At 39.4% G+C, this 20,907-nt stretch overlaps 2 protein-coding genes across 4 annotated transcripts in view; one reads left to right on the top strand and one right to left on the bottom strand.

The window, feature by feature from the left end:
* The window catches only part of klhl12 (kelch-like family member 12), a 52,339-nt gene that overhangs the window by 12,476 nt on the left and 18,956 nt on the right, over window positions 1-20,907 (bottom strand). For 2 of the 3 annotated variants that reach the window (XM_019253526.2, XM_027288954.1), the window contains exons 2-4: window positions 18,993-19,064; window positions 13,710-13,781; window positions 10,361-10,387 (exon numbers count right to left, since the gene is read on the bottom strand). The gene's annotated coding sequence lies outside the window, so the exon portion shown is untranslated. Of the gene's footprint in view, window positions 1-10,360; window positions 10,388-13,709; window positions 13,782-14,964; window positions 15,094-18,992; window positions 19,065-20,907 lie in introns of those variants that run through there. The other variant, XM_010732060.3, reaches the window with a different exon arrangement.
* ptpn1 (protein tyrosine phosphatase non-receptor type 1) lies at window positions 149-9,667 on the top strand. Its single transcript, XM_010732062.3, has 10 exons — window positions 149-271; window positions 440-751; window positions 1,326-1,416; window positions 3,176-3,276; window positions 5,589-5,687; window positions 6,212-6,349; window positions 6,482-6,691; window positions 6,779-6,940; window positions 7,036-7,196; window positions 7,536-9,667. The coding sequence occupies exons 2-10, from the start codon at window positions 695-697 to the stop codon at window positions 7,834-7,836; spliced, it is 1,320 nt and encodes a 439-aa protein (XP_010730364.2). The 5' UTR covers window positions 149-271; window positions 440-694; the 3' UTR covers window positions 7,837-9,667.

Below are 20,907 nucleotides of genomic sequence, written 5' to 3' on the forward strand. Positions count from 1 at the left end.
TTACTTTTTCGGCCGCTCGTGCGCCCCCCACGGAGACTGCGCCCTGGGCGGCCGCCCACATTGCCCATAGCTAAGACCGGCCCTGGTGGGGTGACATGTGATTAGCTAAAATTAGCTAAAATTACTAAGTTCCCAACACTAGTTCAAATTGAACGAATCGTTCCCGAACGACACACCACTAGCGAGGGAGCGCGCGCGCCCCTGCGTTCCCAGAAACAAGATGCCTTCCGCGCGTTCCCGCTGGTCTGTCTGTACAGCTGCCGTTGGGATGGTAAAAGTGACTATTTCACACAAATAAAGTTAAATATACGGGTTTAATAACAACCTTTAAAACCCGCTTCACACCCTGACAGCCTGAGGCGGCGTATTATCTCTTTAAAACCACAACATTGTGCTGTTTTTTTTTGTTTTTTCCCCCCCTGTTGTTGTGCGTGTGTAGCCGCCAGAGGACGGACGCTGCACCGTGTAGGAGGAGGAGGAGGAGCCAGCGGCGTGTTTCCGCTACACCAGGCCGAGAGAGGGAGAGGTAACACGGGTAATCTGCCGCTGCCGCCGTGCTAGAGAAATACTGAATAGTGGAGGGAACAGTTTGTCAGCTACACCGTGTGAGGACACGTCGTTTAATCAGCTGTCCGTGAAGAAGAAAGAGGAGGAAGAAGAAGAAGAAGAAGGAGTGGCAGCTGGACTGTCAGCAATGGAAGCCGAGTTTCGGGAAATCGATGAAAACGGGAGTTGGAGCGCCATTTATCAGGTAGGTAGGACCCCCCACACAACAAGAAACCAAGGTGGAAACGAAGCTGACACTTTAAACTCAAACACATTCAACACGCAGTGAGCGTGTGGCTCATGTTTCTGTAGTTATCGGGCTTTTTGCTCCGTGTTCCGCCTGTTTTTGGGAACCAATCCGATGATTGATGTGTCTGCCTGGGTCCCTCACACACACACACACAGGCAGCATCACCAAACACTGACACACACACACACAAGAGTGCGTTTTTATATTCAAACCTACACTAACATCTCTGTTTTAGTACATTTTTTAATGTCTTATACACAGTTTCTTGCATAATATACCCATTAATTACATTTATTATTATTATATATTCACTGTTTTAATCAGAAGCGTGTGTGTGTGGGAGGTGTTGACCACACATGCACACACACTGAGTCAGACACATGATTAGGACATCTACAGTAAGATAACTTGGCAGATGTTTCTTCTCCACAGCAACATAAATATAAAAAGGAACAACTCCTCTCCTCCTTTGCGTATAATTTGTATTTTTAATGTGATATTAATGTTGCTGTTTTTTATTCTGTTGCAGGAGATTCGTCAGCAGTCATGTGAACTCCCGTGCAAGGTTGCCAAATTACCAGAAAACAAGAATCGGAATCGATACAGAGATGTTAGCCCGTGTAAGTCGCTCTCTCTTTTTTTATTATATCTGACAACCAGCCTGTGGCATCAAACTGAGTCTTCGCTGCTGTTTGACGTCAGCTGTTGTAATAAACATTAAAAATAACACAGCGGCAGTATTACACATCAGTGTTTTGCGTCATAGTGTATGGACTGATGAAATGACGAATGCAACCTCTTGTGTCTTTAGTAAGGACACTCAAAAGATAAAACACCCACAGTACACTAGATAGGAAGAGAATATACAATAAATTAAAAATAGTATGGCCAATGGCAGACATATATCTGTGCGTCATATTTCTGATTAATGCAGAGTTGGCACGTTGACATTAACAAACATTCGGCTGGCTGAAGTTTAAGGAGTATTCTCATACCATCGTATTTTAACTATAGAAAGGGCTCCAATCTGAACAAAGCCACCTTCACACGTCTTGTGCAAACTCGCGTGTACAGTTTACGGATATTCGTAACTTTTATCCTCCTTTCAAGAGCAACTAATGTATTACTGCGTATTTACTAAGGGTGTCAGTACGGTTTATAGTACATGAAGGTAAAGCTGCGTGATGCTGCCAACATCATACTCTTGTGAGGTGGCTTTTATGCAATCTTCTGTTGCGCCCATTCGTATGTTTTGTATGACTGTGAATATTAATCAACAGTGACATTTAACATAAGCGTAAACGTGTAGGTGGGTTAGCTCAACAGCTAATTTGCACCCCAGTGTTCCCGACACAACTAGATCAAAAGTGTTGGTAGATTAACGGTTAACAGTGGAAGTAGAGAAGAAAAGAAAGACAACACTCTGTTCTGACACTTCCTACAGTTGATCTACAAAAACATGTCGCACATATCTCAGTAGATTTTTATTTGTAGATTTTTTTTTTATTAAACGTTTAAACAGACAAAAATGGAAAAGAAGCCAACAGGCAAAAATCTAAACAAATAATAAATAAATGTGGAATTAAAAGAGGTTGGTTTGTTCTCAGAAATGGGACAACGCAGTAATCAGATCACATACTCGTATTCACCTGCAGACATTCACTTTTTGAGGGGAAATGATGATAATAAAAGACAAATAAGTCAATAAAAATAAATGGGAGACTTGTTCCAGCAATAATTATTCGAGTGATTTAAAAAAAAAAACAGTTATTTAGGAGTAAAACTTAGTAAAACTAAGCCTTTGTGAAAAAGACCAAGTGACTTACATCTGTAGATTTTAGTTTGATTTTATAAACATAATTATTTTCTCTCCTTCTAAACGTACATTTTATTCTGTGAGTTATTATATATATAGTATTTTATGTGACTGTTTTTGGCTACAGATGTGTCTTTTCATGCAAGCTATTCAAACAGATATTTTTTTTCTTTCTGTGATGTCACAATCCAACAGCTGAACTTATTCAGTGCAGTTTCCTCTTTTTCACACCGAAGAAGCTATGCAAATTGTTCAGCCCAGTTACCGTACATGACATCAAGCGTGTTTCTCACTCTACACTTCGAACAAAGACGTGATAACCAGTAACCTGAAACTTGCCCATGCTGTTTACTCTTTTAACTGAAATATTCTTTCACTGGATACCTAGAAAAGTTGACACCATTCATCTCAGTATCAAGGCCAACAGCTAACACCTGCGTTTTTTGTTCAAAGACAGACTTGTTATATGTTTTCAGCAGCTGTGCTGGTCTGATAATTGCATTTACAGTCCCCTGAGGGTTGTGACATATTAACATATGTGTTTCTTTCTTTCTTCCCTTCAGTTGACCACAGCAGAATATGTCTGCAGCTGGGCACAAATGACTACATTAATTCCAGCCTAATAACAGTAGAAGAGGCACAGAGGAACTATATTCTCACTCAGGTAGGCATCAAGAAGATTCAGCACACTTCTTTGGAAATGTTGCAGTAATCTAACATGTTCTGTATTATTCTTTATTTGGATACCCATTGGATATCCCCTAGTGCCCACAAAGTGGTCAATAGTCTTTCTGGGGTCCACACGAAAGAAACAAAACAATAGTAAGACAACAAATTAAAATGTAATAAGACAAGAAACTGCAAAATAAGGCACGTGAAATGAAAACAAGTAAACACAAACGCACAGCACCAAAAAATACATAAAAATAAACAAAGAGCATCCAAAACATCTACATGAGATTCATTAGTTTGTGTTTTTAGTGAGTTTTCTTTAAAGAAAATCTGTTTTTGATCTGTGGGGAACATATTCCAGGCAGAAGAAGCTTTCCCGTCATACAGTTTGTTCGTAGACTGCCAGATGACCAGTTCTCATAACCATATTTCATATAAAAGAGGTGTGGTATATAATTCCAGATAAGAGTTTGCAGTAAGACAGGACGCAAGATTCAAGTTTAGCATGCCGTGATGAACTGTATCTGCCTCACGCCCGTTGCCAATTGGGATTGGCTCCAGCCTCCGTGACCCTGATAAGGATGAGCGCTTACAGGAAATGTAATGTAATGTAATGTTCTGATCTGGCTGCTCTCCTACCAAACATCATTCATAACAGAAGCTGGGACGTGCGCAGAAGATTTCAATAAATATCTACGCCTTTCCCATCATGGTCGACGGTGTCGTCAGATCAGTTCTCTAATTTAACACTTTAGGTTTTAATGACCTGCCCATCTATAGAGCTTAGTGGAGCTCAGCCAAATACACATTTAGTTTTCGCCTGTTTAGTAACAGTACATAACTCAGCATGTAGATTCTCTCTCAGCTCCACTAATGTTGGTGACACCCAGAACAAAAGCTGAATCATCATGATGTATAACTACGTCTGCATTTTTTTACCAAATTACAGTAAATTATTCATGAAAACTGAAAAAAAAGTGGCCCCAAGTAACTCCCTTGTGGAACACCAGAGGGTTTCTGTCATAAACCTGCTTGTTGCAGCAACTCAAAAGAGTGACCGATGCAGAATAAAAAGTTATAATAGAAATAAAAAGTTAAGATTTATTCACACTTAACACACCCGTCACATATACAAATATGTTTGATGGATCATCGGGTAGAATTTATTGCAGGACTGTTCAGACTAGATTTAGACTGCCTTAGTTTTAGCCAGGTGTACCTCATAAATTGGCAACTGAATGAATGATAACATAGTAAAATAAAGCTGTAACAATATAAAATCATCTTCTCATAGGAAACTGCTGACAAGTACTGTATATTAATAAATATGAGGATTTTGTACCACCAAAGTTGTATTTTTTATTACCACTCTGATTCACTGTCTCGTCTTTGGTTGATTTCCAGCATTTTCTCAAGAAAATATTAAAACATAGATTATTTAATTTTTTAACTTTCTGAAGTCTCAGAAGGTGCCTACAGTCTTTCTCTCCATGTAGCCCGAGAGACGAAACGCAGGGCAAGAAAAAAAAAAGTCTTGCTTGTTGCTGAGAGTGTATCTATGCTCTTTTTCATTTTTATTTATCTAAGGAGGAAGTCCCATAAGATTAAAATCTGTTTTCCCAGGAAGACCTGGCCAAGCAAGCCAAGCACAGCATTTATAGTATAAATAGAAATAAAACACAATCGACCGTCAAACACACAAGGAAGGGACTGAATGTGGTCGTGTTTCTCAGTTAATTGGTCTTGGCTTTAAAATGTTCCAGGGAGACAAGATTATTATTATTATTATTAAAATGTTGCAATTATTCCAAATCCAGAGTGGAGAAAGCTTTTGGACCTTGGTAAGCAAACCATAAATAAAAGGGGAGTTGGCGTTGTGCACAAAAATGTCTACAAAGACTTGACAGCCAGTAAGTGAACATGAACTAGAAGTATAGATCATAGAGTTGATGGTACAGAAGTACAAGAAGCAGCATGCATGTAGACAACATCACCACAGTCTAAAACGCTTCTTGGCTAAAATGTTAAAACAAGCCTTGTCTTGATTTTGGCGGCTGGACAGTAAGAGGACACTACTGGGAGTCTATTGAGTAAATCAAAATATTTATAACTAGCTGGCATTTTCGAATTTTATGTGTGCTGGGGTAAAGTATTAATACAGCGCGTCCTCTGAAGGAGTCTTTGTTAAGGAGAGTACGATAAACTACATCAAATGCCTCGCTGAGATCTTTAAATAGAACCATTGTTCTTATTTATATGACACGATAAGTCGACTCTTCTAACACTGCGGTCATTGTGTTTCAGGGACCCCTTCCAAATACATGTGGCCACTTCTGGGAGATGGTGTGGGAGCAGAGGACTCGTGGTGTAGTGATGCTGAACCGAGTCATAGAGAAAGGATCTGTGAGTAGTCGTTTCTTTCCTTGCAGTGTACCAACTCCTTAGGCCTCATTCAGACTTTGATCAGGCCCTACAGGGAATTGCCGCAGGGTTGTGCGTCAGAAACAATCAGGAAATAACTTTTTTAGTTCACTGATTAACTGGCTTTATGGAGGCCGGTGCTCGCTCACTCTCATTCACTGTCTGAGTCGCTTGACCACAGCTTAAACTGCGAGCCAGACTCAGATTTAGAAGCTGGTTATATGAAATGAATAAAGCCAGATCACAACAAGACTGTGGAGGTTTGACCAGTCTGATTTGCGGCTGACGTCAGGCTGCGTTTTTTCCAAAAGTTGGATCCAGCTCAACTTCTCGCTACGTTATTTGGCAAACGCCTGCAGCCAAAAGACTCAAATGAATGGAAAAACCTGGCTTCTCGCCGCAGCATGTACCCTAAATGTGTGACGCATCAGTATGTGTTGTAACCTCACTGCTCTTCTCTCTCTCTGTCTCTCTGTTATAATGTGTGTTTTAATGTGCATCTTCAGGTTAAATGTGCCCAGTATTGGCCTCACAGAGAGGAGAGAGATGCTGTCTTTGAAGATACAAATTTCAGGCTTACCCTCGTCTCAGAAGACATCAAATCTTACTACACAGTCCGTCAGCTGGAGTTGGAAAATCTGTCTGTAAGTTATTTTATCTCTAGAAACTAGACATGGTTTCAGTTTTAAATACTGCTGTGCATTCGAGTCTCTTCTTTGATCTTTTAATTCCACTTTCATGTCTCGATAAGTTTCCCCTCTGATCTTTCTTTACAGACTCAAGAGACTCGTGAGATTTTACATTTTCACTACACCACCTGGCCCGACTTTGGAGTACCGGAGTCTCCTGCCTCTTTTCTTAACTTCCTGTTTAAGGTGCGAGAGTCGGGTTGTCTGAATTCAGACCAGGGACCAGTGGTGGTGCACTGCAGCGCCGGCATCGGACGCTCTGGGACATTTTGTCTCGTGGACACCTGCCTCTTATTGGTTTGTACACAACTCTGATATAGACAAACCACGCTGCTGTAAACCTCAGGTCTGTCATGTACTGAATGTTTTTGCTCTTATCTGTAGATGTCCATGCGTAAAGACCCGTCTTCAGTGCGGATTCGTGACGTGCTGCTGGAGATGAGACGCTATCGGATGGGCTTGATTCAGACAGCAGATCAGCTTCGCTTCTCCTATCTTGCTGTCATCGAAGGTGCCAAGTACATCAAGGGAGATACGTCTCTGCAGGTAAGTCATTCCTCTCTTACTGCAGCTCTTTGTACTCCGGCTGTTGTTTCTTCTTCTTCTCAGAATACGAAACCATTGTTTGTTTTTGTCTTTAGGAGTCGTGGAAGGAGCTCTCGAATGAAGAAGACGATCCGCCAGAGTTCACCCCTCCTCCTCCTCTTCCTCCTCCCAGAGACCCGTACAATGACAAAGTTGAGCCATCCTTTTTCCCAGAAAAAGATGAGATCATCCAACCGATGGATATCCGCAGTCTGGGGTAAGCAGATAATGTCTTCGAAAGAATGTGTTTAGTTTAATATTGTTAGTTCCATCTGGTCGCTTGTTGCTTAGCAGCAAAGGTAACGAATCGAGTTTAGGTGGAGTACAGACGGCAGTGTGATGTTTAGTTCATGTTCAGCTGGTAATCAAACAGCAGCAACCTTTTCTCCACGCCGTGGGAAAGTTTATTTTGTCTGTTGGTACACGTGGTGCTTTGTTCAGTTGCTAGGAAACATCAGTTATCAGAAGCTAAGAGGAGTATTTGTCGATTTCTATCCACCCAATCAAATCAAACAACCGTTAGGAGACGTTAAAGCTCTTCTCGTTCTTCGTTCAGGTCCTCACAAGAACCCGAGCTGCGAAAGAGGAACATTGAGAACCCGCAGCCTCCTCCTGATGGTGCCGATCAGCCTGACGGCTACACAGAAATTCAAGATCATACCTCTAGAGCTCCAACCAAATCCCAGCAGCAGCAGCAGCACGAGGCGGTGGAGGAGCAGGAGCTGCCCAAGGCGGCGGAGCAGCCAAATGAAAGCTCTCCTGTGCCGGGGACTTGGTCCCCTCTACTAACCAACGTGTGCCTGTGCACGGCGCTGGCTCTCAGTGCTTACGTCTGTTATCGAGCCTATTTCCACTGATGTCTGTCCTCCCTCTTCCTTCCTCCTCCTCCTACACCTCTTTTCGTTCCTCCATGTCTCTCCACTGATGTTGGAAAGTGGACGCCTGCTTTGACTCTGCGAGTGATTGGAGGATTTTTTTTTTTTTGGACTTTTGGCAGATTCAGGTTCACTCGTTTATTTTACAAATACAGTGCGAGGGGATTGGCAGGCTGCCGGTCCTTATTACTACCCACCCAAACATTTTTTGTTTAAAAAAAAAAAAAATCATCTTGGACGCTCAGGGCCTCAGTTTTTCAGGTGTCACATCCCAAATACACGCAGACTCCGAAAAGGTTTTGTTTTAGCTCGCCCTGTTCTGTGAACCGGGCTGAAAAACAACTTGTTAGCCCATTTCACGTGTCTCCTCTCTCATTTATTAATCATGTATGCGTTTTTTTCATCTTTTCTCCGCCGTATCTGTATCGTCGAGAGCCAGATTTTGTGACCAGCCTGTCTGAAAATATGCCAGTAAAGGGAGACTCTTCTTTTGTTAAAGGTCGATATTAAAAAAAACTCAACAGTAAGTATGTGAAAGTAAGAGGGAAGCAACCCTGTGCCCACCAGATAAGAGACGCATGCTGGGGTGGGCATTGAATTGTTATCTGTTCTCGCTAGCGGCCTGCGTGAGGCCGAGTTCATACAGTATGTGTGTGTTTTTGCGTGTTTGTGTATGTACAGTTTGCGCGAGTGGTAGCTAGTGGAGCTTTCTACTGATGCTTGAGTACTCTGTGAGAAATACTAATATAACATTTACATGACGTCAAATGTGAGATGTAGACTTTGAGGGTCGCCTCCCAGTCGGTGACTGATTCCCTCTGCGATTTCGCTCCCTGGTGGCTCAGAAGTGAAGAGACGAGGTGGCGTGTCTCATTCTCCGTTCGCCCCGGCATTCCCAAATTTATTTACAAGAACTTGACATGATTGTTTTTTTTGTTTTTTTTATCAGGTTATAGCGCCTGGATTTCGCTTGGTTACGTACACGTGGAGGCTCGTGTGACATAAACCCGATCCGCGTCGTAAAAAGTAAAGTGTGTTCAGTCAAGCCGAGTTACGCACAAGAATGCCAGCTCAAACAAGTAGCTAACACCCAACCCTTTCCTCCAGCAATACAAATAATAATGTGTGTCACCCTTTACTTTATCAAACTCCCGAGTTTGATCAGGGGAACCAGGGACTTTGAACAAACCAAAAATCAAACACCAGCACAGGGATTAAAAAAACAAAACAATACACTGTAGTGATGATCCGTTGTATCATGGCGTGGCCCTGAGCTGGCAATATTGTTTTTGTATAATTCAGTTTTTTGTTTTTTTAGCATGCTGCATTTATGAATCAACAGGTTTGTCCTAAGAAGAGATTAGCTATGCTGCTAGCATTCAGTTTACCTTTGTGACTCGATAAAGTTCAGGAGTCCGACAGCTGTACCTTTCTTTAGAATGTATAAACGTCCTCGCCGAGGGCTAGATATATATAATTTTTTTCAAATCAGGTTTCAGTGTGCTGAGTATTTTTTTTTTGTTTTTTTGATCTGCTTTAGCAAAGGGATTAAAAGTCTCAGCACCTGTGCAGCCGTTGCACCGGGTTTTTTTTTTTTTCCTGTTTTTTCTATACTTAATGCTGAGCTCGAAAACATGTATTTTTTTATTTACATTTGTTGTTTTCCTTTTTAAAAAATAATTCCAAAAAAACAGAAAAAAAGTCTACTGTTGATTTGTTCTGGTTTGTAGAACAGATTTACATCTATAACCTCATTCTCAGTCTTAACTTCTGAACAATGACTATGGTAATAAAAGAGTCACACATCACCGTTTTCCATCTTTGAGGTCATTTCTGTGTTTCCAGTTGTCTGAGTTTATTTTTCTGTGACCTGGTTGAGCAGATGTTGAAGTGGCTTTTCTGCTTCTTTTTTTTTTTTTTAGTTTGTTGTCACTTTTTTCAAACGCCTACCACCTCAGAGTATACTCTGTTTACCACCAGTGTAACAGACGTTAAAGTACAAAATACAGGTGAAAAAAAGAGCACTCCTGATGGTAACTAATCATGGATGTATGTGCATATACATGCTGTGATTATAGAGCGGGGTGATACTGAAATATTATTTAATTCTTGTGGTATTGATGGTATTAAATGTTTCCATTTGAGAGACTTAAGGGAAGCTTGAGTGCCACAGTTTGAGAACCAGTGATCTAAATAAAACAGCCTCATAGTCACAAAGTGCATGAATCAAAAACATAAATAATATTTAATTTATCACTAACATATAGTAGGCTGGGAAGGCAAGTGTAATTTTAGTGGAGAATAATGTTTAAAAACACAAAAAAGGAAAAATCAAATCAGAAAAACGAGATGTAGACTTAAGATTAAAAGGATAAGATGAGGTGTGTTCATCAGTGACGTCAGTAGTGAGTGTAAAGTGTAATGTGAGGGGGGTGTTGGATGAATGAAAGATGAGAGAGAGAAGAGAGACGAGTCAGAGAGGTGTGTTTAATTTCATGGAACTCACCTGGTGGCCACAACTGGCGTCATCAGGCTGAAACACAAAAAGTGAATAAACCAGGTGAGCGTCACAGCAGTTACAGTGAAGTTACAGGGCAGGTACAATCTAGAGACTCTCTGGGTTTATGTTCAAGAATATCAGAAGTGTATTTCAGTTAAATCCTTACACACTTAACAGGACAACTTAAAAATCTATGATCCAGATTAACTGGCAAAGAAAGATTTATTTTTCTGTATCCTCATCTGGGTCACGGTGGGGCTGAAGCCTATCTCAGCTGACACTCACATTCACACACCTACGGGCAAATCTAGAGTCACTAATCAATCCATGAAGTGCATGTCTGGACTGTGGGAGGAACATTTGAATGATATTTAGTTTATTATTAGTTTATGAATCAATAAATTGCTGCTGCAGACAGTTAATAAACAACCAAATATGAAGGCTGGGTAATACAAGAACCACTTTCTTCCACAGAGGGCTTATAAAATAACTTGATGAATTATTAATCAGTAATATACTAATGCTTAATAAATGTAAAGTCTGATAATAATGCAGTTAGAAATGGTGGTAATTCATTAATACTTTCTCAAAGGGTTCCCTCACTCAAATAAGCCATGGAGTCTGCGTGTATTAATTAATCAATTAATCAATCAGACTTTATTTGGATAGCACTCACACACATGATAACCCCTTAACCCTTTAACCACAACCTCCAACACAGACTGAGGAACCTACGTCTCATTATCATTAAAGAATAATATTAATAAAATAAGTAGAAATAAAATAATTAAATAGACACAAGAGAAAAAAAGTAAAGAAAATGCCATTATTAATCAAAGTTATGTTATTAATGCTCAGGGGTTATATTAAGTACTGATGCAGTTACAAGTGTTCATAATTTCTTAATAAATACATTTTATTTAATGGTCTACAGCTCTTTTGTGGAAATAAATGAAGTCAAACACTTGAAACAGTCAACGTGAGACTGTAAAATCAGTAAATTCCTAATGAGAAGTAATGAATTTTCACATTTCTTTTATTATGTTTTAGAAAATCTACATAATGTTTCAGAGACTCCACCAGGTGGCTCTGTGGGACTGTGAAACTCGCCCTTTTTCTGGCTGTTTCTCTATGAACATGGAGCCATGACTTTTATTCCAGTCCACTCTTTCCTGCTTTCCATACGGCAACCACAGTTTAGTCATCATTTATCTCCTTATTTCCAGTGAACTGGAGTCTGGAGGATTTCTCGACCGGCAGAACATGCTGCCATCTGTTTTTTTGTGTGTGTTAATGATGCTGCATACCACAAGCATTGCTCTCATGTTTACCACATAGAAAATGATCTTTACCTTCAAAAACTGGACTTTAAACTTTAATGTCTGTTCTGTCTTACTGCAGACATCACTGTGAATGTAAAACAGATTTTTTAGCAATTTGTTCCGAAAACACACACCCAGCATTTGAATTCAGACACACTGACACTGAGTTTGTTGTGGTGAGAAGAGCACAATAATAATGATGGCCGGTGAAGACTAAAGGAAGGAAGGACATGTCTTGAGACATATGCGTTGCTTGAGTAAAAATCCACCACACGAGTGTAGTACAGATGATTTGGCAACAGCCTTGGCTAGAACTTCCTGTTTGGGAAACAAGAGGCAGGCACTGGTACGTGCTGTACAGGAATGTGACTTAAACAGAGTGAGTAATAGCACTCCCAACCACCGTCTCTTCTGACGTCAAACGGCAAGATCCGACACGCGGCACTCATCAGCACTCATCAAGGTGTGACCTGACGACCGGAAGTTATCTTTAAAGGCTCAATTGTTTGAAAATTTTAATTTTCGTCACTTTAACTGATCAGTTCAATAAATGTCATTTTGTTGAACGTGTGCCAATATCTATGTGTGTCATCTCCCCGGGGCCTACACTGTTTGAGTGTTTGTGATTGTAGGTGAGAAACTCAGATCAGAGCATGACAGTGACTCTAACAAATGTCAGAAGTGCAGTCTGTGTTGTCCCACAGTGGCTCCTTACTCAGCCTAATTGTGCACAATGCTGACTCCACATTCACTATCGACCAAAAAGGATATCTGCCCTGCGTTGCTGACTCTTTCAAGCATGTGTCCTCGGTTTAGTTATTAACCTGGAACTTCCCAATAGCTGGCCAGCTGTGAGGGTGGGTGGGACGATGGTTGACTGTAAAGTCTCTTTTGTAGCTTGCAGATCATTTTCGCAGGGAGCCGAGCAGGGATCAGGAAATTCCTGAATGCGAGGGGAGTCGGATCTTTCCAAGTGTGACTCTGCAAAGTCTGAGTCACCAAACAATGTGCCGTACAATGGAAGCTTGATACCAGGAAGTGTGAGCACACTGTCAGGTGTACCGTGTTTCTTCTTGCCCTTATCATTTCAAAACCTTAGAGAGGGGAGTGAACGAGTCTCAAGACAGCTTTCAGTATCGACCTGTATTGACTGAGAGTGAAACATGGCTCAGTATGTTTACTCATGAGCTGTACTTAAGTACAGTTTTGATACTTCTACTCCACTACTAAGCACAACACGTTGCGAAAGAGTTTGATATTTCGTAAATATGCTTATCTAATGCCTGGAATTAGATAAGAAAATAAATATCACCCTCATGTCTGCATGGTCTGATAAAAACTAACAACAAACGTACAACAATGAGACCTTGTGCTGACAGTCAGATGAGAAACAGCACATCATTTGTTGATTTTTAGGCCCAGTGCTCGCTCTTCTCTTTCTCGAACGCAAATCAAATCAGACTTCTTCGTTTAAATATTTTGGAGCTTAAATTACGAGTCAGACTCAGGTTTAGAAGCTCGGTTCATGAAATAAACAAAGCCAGAGCACGATAGGTAGAGTATCAGAGTTTAGGTCCATGAATCCACCTGGATTGCTTCAGATTTAGTCACAATTCATGCCGACTGTGGGGGAGTTTGACCAGTCTGATCGTGCCATTGGCCACTGCAGCATGATGTCAGGTTGGGTTTCTACAAAAGTTGAATATGGCTCAACTTCTCTGCCGTGGCCAAAACACACTACCCCCACTCAAATGAATGGAAAAACCTGCGTCTTCGCTACAGAGCCTGATTTGGTCTGATTCCGGCCTAAGAGGTGTTGGTGGACAGCGGTGGACAGTGCTGGACTGTTTCACCCTGTTTCCAGTCTTTATGCTAAGCTAAGATATTGCAAGGTTCATACTTAGAATACAGATATAATATTAATAGAATAAATAATCTTCTCGTCTAACTCTTGGCAGCAAATCAGATTTTTCAAAGTGTCAAATTATTCATCTTGGTGCACGTCAAGAAAGATCATTTCCTGGTCCATTTACCGTAGCTCAGGTGGTGTGGTTTCCGGTTACAGTTATCCGGATATCCATTGTGCCTTTCACTTAGAGGAGGAACTGTAATAAAAAAAACAACACACAAAATCAGAGTGTTAAAATTCCCAATGCTGTCATAGAAATCCGTTATATCTGTTTGAATTGTGCCTAAAAAGGTGACACAGGTTTAGAGGCCCAGACGTCTTGACCTGATAAGAAGGGTTGAACATTGGTAAATCATCTGAAGAGTCTTCAAAACTTTGACAGCAATAAAGATATAAACTAAAACTTTGTGAAGAATTATGTACTTCTACTTCATGCTCAAACATTTCTGCACAAACCAGTTTGATATCCAAGTTAAGTCGACTGCAGGTCAGTGATCTTTTGATTACAAGTCTTTAAAACAAATCATCAAACTATTTCTTTTAAAGATTGAACCAATGATTCCCAATGTTCCTGTGACCCCTCACCCCTCACCAGTTGAGGCCTCTTTTATCAAACAGATATATTTACCTTTAAGGCTTTTGAGACAGCGTGAGAGAGACAGGAAGAGAGAGGATGACATGCAGCCAAAGTGTTGACGTTGAACCCAGACTGAGCCTTTGTACACAGGGCGCTCTACCAGGTGAGCTACCAGGGATTTACCCTCTAAACGTCTCAGATGGTTTAACTGTTCAAGGCCAAAAGAGGTTAAAGTACTGTTCGTTTAAAAAAGAGCACATTAGCAAAAAGTAAAAAAAAGGAAATAAAGGAAAACACAGTTGCTAACTGAACTTTGTTTCTTCTTCTTTCTTACCCCTCTGATTAATCATCAGATGACTGATCATATTTAACTTGTGACCTCTTGGAGAAGGGGGCCCAACCCATCGGTTACTAAGCTGTGTATAACTTCATCTCATAGAGCTACAACAGCAAAATGCTGATTCACACATTAACAATCAAATAAAGTGATAATACATAATTCGTTTTTTTAATCCAAGTACATTTTGTTGACAATAAATGTGGTTTTGAAAGCAGACCTTGTACCTCTAAGTATTTTTCCATTGTGGTATTGTTACTAAAGTAAAGGATGTGAGCACTTCTTCACCACAGACATCGGCCCACCCTTTATTACCCCCCCCCCTCCATTACTTAAACAAGACACAGTGTATGTAACTGCTTTTCCTGTCCAAGCAGCATTAAAACCACTGCGTTGTTGTTCTCATTAAACTGCGTGTTTCAGTCGGAGGCTGATGTCTTTGGTTGCGTCTGTTGAGACATTCACCTGTTAACAGTTCCTGTTCCTGTTCCTGCCCCCCGTCTCTTGGCTGCTGCTGCTGTTGTGGACCAACTGTCAACAGAGACAGTGATGCGACAGTGATGTGACATATAGTTCCCCCGGCTGTCATAGGCTAAGTTCATGCATGTAGGTCATAGCGTAAATAAGAGGTTGGAGCTTGTGCTTCCCCCTTGGTGCGCTTCAAAGCTCCCGCATCCTTCCTCTTGAACGTAATGATCACTGATGACGTCGAGAAAAAGGTCCACATGTAAACAAAGTTGGCTGACCTGCCTTACTAACCACAGACGTCAACCACCGTGTTCTTTTGGGGTTATTGTTGATGTTTTTTCTTCACAGCAACCGATGGAAAAATACGACAATTTGTTGCATGTGATGTACGATTGTGGGTTTGTTTTTTTTTTCACTGATGCAACCCGTGACTGAAGCAGCACATGCATTGATTTTGTGTTCGCAACGATAACTTCAGGGATTGAGGTGAAAGGTAAGCTGTGGCAAACGTGAGGGTGGTCACATTGTTAAGTTAGTGTGGGAGGTGATGAATTTTTTCATGGCTGCCACCAGCAGCAACACACCCTACTTCCTGTTGAGTAATCTGTAACATGTCAAAGCCTACACAGGAGCACTACTGATAGATCAAGCTTGTGTCTGTGATTTCATGAGTGTACAGTTGAGGATTTACTGTATATATATATATATATATATATATATATTATATATATCTATATAATATATATATATTATTATATATACACACATTTTTAAAATATTCTTCTTCAGGTTGTTTTACGTGCTGTCACAAGATCAGATGAAATCTTCCTATGTTACTTTCCTATCAGTCCATCTAATCTCAGATTAATCTACTCTTACCACATAAAATAAGTATTTTAAAATATGTCCGTCTAAAGGATGATACATGGTGGAAAATAGTTGCTGGAAAGAACTGTAAACTATGTCACACTGAGTTGAGGGGGTTGAACTGTTTACGCCAGTGTTTTTGCAGATCTTTTTTTTTTGGCCTTTTTCAAGCTTTATTTCTGACAGACACAGTTGAAGAGTGACAGGAACATGGGGAGAGAGAGCGAGAGAGAGATGGGTTACGACACACAGCAAAGATTCGAACCCTGGGCCGCAGACGCTCTACCAACTGAGCTAGACGCCCTGTTTTTGCAGATCTTAAATCATGTTTTGATGACGCTTTGTAGCCGGTCTTTACATCTATAACCTCTCCTCATACACTATAACAGTATAAAAACTTGCTACGCATTAGTGTCTGTGGTTCTCAGGCTTGTTTGCGAGTTATTACCAAGCGGCAACCACTGTGGCTGTGAAGTGAAGCCAATGCAGTTCCTCAAACGTCCACTTGAGGCTGGCTCCAGAAGTGAGTCAGTCTCCGTAAGTCCCCATGTTCAAATGTCCAACTTCACAGCAGAAATAAACATGTTTACAGCCTGGTACAAAAAACTGTTTTGCTCTCTATAGCTAATTTCCCCGTTCATGACAACTGTACTGAGGGTGAATCTTTATAGAACTCACCTGCTCAAATTATATTAAGGCTTAAAGTTATGTTAGTTTAAGTTATTCAGTCCACCTCAGATACACAGATGATCCACGTCTTTGCTAATTTTTTGGGTCAGCAGTTGGTGGTAGAGGCTGGGCTGCCAACATAGCAGCAGCAAGAACCACTGTGTTACATACTGTGTCCATTCTTTGTACTGTCTGTGGTTATTACACGTGGTTACACACCGACCGGGTAGCTATGCCTTCGACGTCATGCAAATGCATCTTTCCTGCATGAACAGCTCGCTTACTTTATTTAAATTACCCATAAATTAACATGTCAACATCAGTTAACACTGGCATGTAATTGATGATCTCTGGATCAGATTTACGTACTTTGACCGCGCTGACCACCTCCCTCCCCGGTCTTCATCCTCCTGTCATGCATTCATGCCCACCAAATGTAAGTTAACTTGTGTGCAATCATATATGTTATAATTATAATAACATTATGTGCACAGTAACTCCAACAACAGAGTATGTGCAACATTCTCATGTAATGTAATGTTAGCCAATGTCAGTGCATGTAATGTTGGGCTGGTCTTGTTTCCCCAAGTCGAAAAGGAAAATACACCAGTAATCCTCAGGAAATCTTTTATATGCACCAGTGGCCTGTAGCTATGACGGGGAATAATGTGTGGCCAGATCTGGAGACCTTTTGGGCTTAAAGGCCTGAAAATAACATTTTGCCTACAGGATGACAGATCAGGCAAAAGCTGTTTTTTTTATATCAAACTTTGTTCATCATTCCCACGGTTTAATCAGACCAGTATATATATATCTGATTTACAGTAAATGCCCTTCCCATGGCTCATGTTTACGCAATTAGTGGCAACATTTCTAAGATTTTCACTTCCATAAAAAAACACAATTTTTCGATGGGTGTCAAAATAAAACAGGATGTTCACTTTATGTACCACTGTGTTACACTGTCCTGTAATCTAGGAAAGTTTTAGTGCTGAGCTTTGGGGAATAATGAAATGGGCTGGACTTTCTATATCAAAGGAAACTTTGACACCTTTAAACACATGTTGGGCCATTTTTTATAGAGTGCTGCAATAATGAACAGCAGAAGAGGTCTCTGTGTGTGTGTGTGTGTGTGTGTGTGTGTGTGTGTGTGTGTGTGTGTGTGTGTGTGTATCTCTGGTAAATCAATGTTGGCTTATACCTGCTGAATGATTCATGTCAGGTCACCCTGAAATTATTGAAATGACTCACATCTACAGTTTATACTGAACATTGATCAGGGAGATTTCATTATTTAGTCTGTCTGAAATATAGTGTATCAAATGCCAAATGTATTTATTACTTTAACCAGTAAATATTTGCACTACATTTTAGTAGAAAATATGATACATTTGTATGCAGTTATATTTATTTATTAAGAGTTAATCTTAGAAGAATTAAGAATTAAGAGTACACACAAATCGTATGACCAGCTTGTAAAATTTGATGTTTTGTTATAGATTAAACTACATAAAAGTATATAAAGTTATTATTTTTTTGCTCAAGCACAACCAAATATAACATTTAAATTATATGTACCTGTGATATTAATACATAAATCATGATATAATCTAACACTGCATCCACTCAAATGCAATTTGCGGATAATATTTCTTACTTTTAAAAGTAAAAGTTTAAATGCAGGATTAACTATGTATTCATCATAACAGGATGCATTTACAGTGTGGTGTTGTAAACCATGTTGGTATATCCTCTGACACAGCTTTATTTTAACCCTAAATGACATATCACTGAAAAAAACTCAGTTGTGTTTCAACATTTTTTAACATTTTGTAACATTTGGAAACATTTGGTAAGAGTAGGTGACTCTGCTGAAATGGTGTGTACTGAATAAACTTTTAAAATTAATTGAGATGTATTTCTTTGACCCATCCTTTGAGGCCTTTGTGTAGCAATTTATCTATTTTTTTAGAACAGTAATAGACTCTTTATTTATTTATTCACTATTTTAACAACTAACTAATTATAACTAACCAAAATAATTTTAATAACATTTTAGTCCAACGTGATGCTAAATGTTCACAAGTGTGTAAAAACACTGAGGAAACTAAAGTTTATCAGGCTTCATTTGGCTTCATTTACATTTGAAAGTATACATTGATTTATTACTGATGCCTCATTATGCAGTAAAGAAGCACCTATTGATTACAGTGTTTTAATTAAACCTTCACACACACACACACTGTCTTGAAATGAACTCTCTCACACACGAATGTTGCTCTAATAATTAAACTAACATTCATTTTGCAACGGTGGCCTGGTGTTACACAAGATATGGGCAGTGATACTTGCTGTGTAGTGACCGCAAGTCACTTCTGCACGTCAGTTTTGTGTTTTCACAGTCATCTACAGCTACAAAATAGCAGAAGTGAACTAAGATGTTGAAATCTTGGTGCACTTCAAGACAGATCATGTCCTGGTCCATTTACCGTAGCTCAGGCGGTGTGGCTTCCCGTTACAGTGGTCCGGATATCCGTTGTGCCTTTCACTTAGAGGAGGAACTGTAATTAAAAAATGCAAAATCAGAGTGTTAAAATTCCCAATATTCTTCTTAGACTTCTTGGCGGCTTTTGTCTTGTCAATATTTCATAAGTAGATTTGAGTGTTGGTCAGTCATCTTTTGCTTAAAAGTCTTATAAATCTGATTACAATAAAGATATAAACTAAAAATTTCAGAAGAATTATGCACTTCTACTTCATGCTCAAACAGTGTCTTTACTCTAAAATGAATCTAAAATTGACTGCAGGTTTTTAACATTCATTTTGGGTTAAAATGTGATCATTCAGTTTAGTTCTCTAAACTGGGAGGTCATATGACCATTAAGTATGAGTCATGTCAAGTCAGTATATGTGTATGTATATTTATATGTCATGGATTATAAAATATTATGAAATTCAAAGAGCGCATATCCCAAAATGTATGCAACAACATGACTGAGTAGCTTTTTAAAACCTGTGTTTCTAAATATTGACCAAAGATGACTCCTGATCTGCTTCATTTACTAGATGCTGACACAATTAAGAAAGAGTAGATAGAGTTTTATATGAATTTATATTAAAGTAATTCGATTAAATAAAAACTTTTTAAAACAGACATAAATAGAAAACAAAATAGGACCCAGGATAGAGCTTTGAGGTACTCCACGGCTTAATTCTGATCAGGTGGATATTAGATTAGTTAACGGTAACTTTATTATTATTTTATATTTTTTATTGTCAACAAATCACATAAAAACACCCAAACTAACAATGGTTTCAATCCACTAACTACTAAAAACCTGGTGTTCACTTCAACAATAAACTGGACTGGTCTGATAACACAGATGTCCTGAACAAGACAAAGTCAGGGTCAAAGTCGTCTCCACTTGTTGAGTAAGCTGAGGACTCTGTTAAAACCTTCTATGAAACTGTGATGACATCTGTATTACTTAAGACTCAACAAACTGGTCAAGAAGACCATGAATTGATGGCTTTTGTTATATATATATTTCTTATTTATGAGTAATTTCTTGTCTACCTCATGTATATGAGCTAAAAAGTCAATTTTAGCTTATCTTAACAAATATTGTCTGTGTTGCAAAAGCTTGATATTGTATTAGTGCCAGAGCTCCATTATTGTCCAAAACTAACACTGTTGTACTGTTGGTTTTAATTCAGTCCCATATACACAGCCCTACTTCTGTAAATACTCACTGGAGCACCAAATGTAACATCAGAAATAGTCCTCTTAATGCACTATTTATTCCCGTTTGAGTAAACTACAGTGTGCAGCTGTTTTAGGAAATTAGTGAGCCTTTTTTTAAAAAAAGAAAGTATGTATATGTGACCTATTTTTAAAGAGTTATGTTTTCAGTAGAAACCAAAGAAAGTGAGATTTCACAGACAAAGCAGGAAACTCAGAAACATACAGAGAGACGGATAACACTTACACACTGTTAGTTTTGGTCTTTTCATGTGAACTCATTGATAGACTATGTCAAAGTAGATTTTGGCCACAAATCTGAACAGAATTAACAGAAAATAGTAATAATTGTGAACTGATTTGTGTTTTTGCTATTGGCATGATGAAAAACTTGATTGTTGTAGATGTTATGAAGCAACAACAGCTCAGTGTTGCTTCAGTTGTGATTACAACGTGCAGGATTAGAGCTGCAACTACCGTTTATTATCTTTATATACATTATTTTCTGCTTTATTGGACATTGACAACTGCAGAGACAGACAAAAACAATCAGGGTAAAAAAGAGAGGGTATGATATATACAATATATATATAATATATGCAGCAAAGGGGCTGTAAACAAACCTAGATCAGATCCTTGATACATGTGGTGCATGCTCTATT

The sequence above is a fragment of the Larimichthys crocea genome, chromosome XV (genome assembly GCF_000972845.2).
Source record: "Larimichthys crocea isolate SSNF chromosome XV, L_crocea_2.0, whole genome shotgun sequence".
NCBI classification, from domain to species: domain Eukaryota; kingdom Metazoa; phylum Chordata; class Actinopteri; family Sciaenidae; genus Larimichthys; species Larimichthys crocea.

Bases quoted from the DNA above. Each gene is read 5' to 3' on its own strand.
- ptpn1 (XM_010732062.3), top strand. From the start codon at position 695: ATGGAAGCCGAGTTTCGGGAAATCGATGAAAACGGGAGTTGGAGCGCC. The intron at 1,417-3,175 runs GTAAGTCGCTCT...TCTTCCCTTCAG, and splicing joins ATACAGAGATGTTAGCCCGT to TTGACCACAGCAGAATATGT. The intron at 7,197-7,535 runs GTAAGCAGATAA...TTCTTCGTTCAG, and splicing joins ATGGATATCCGCAGTCTGGG to GTCCTCACAAGAACCCGAGC.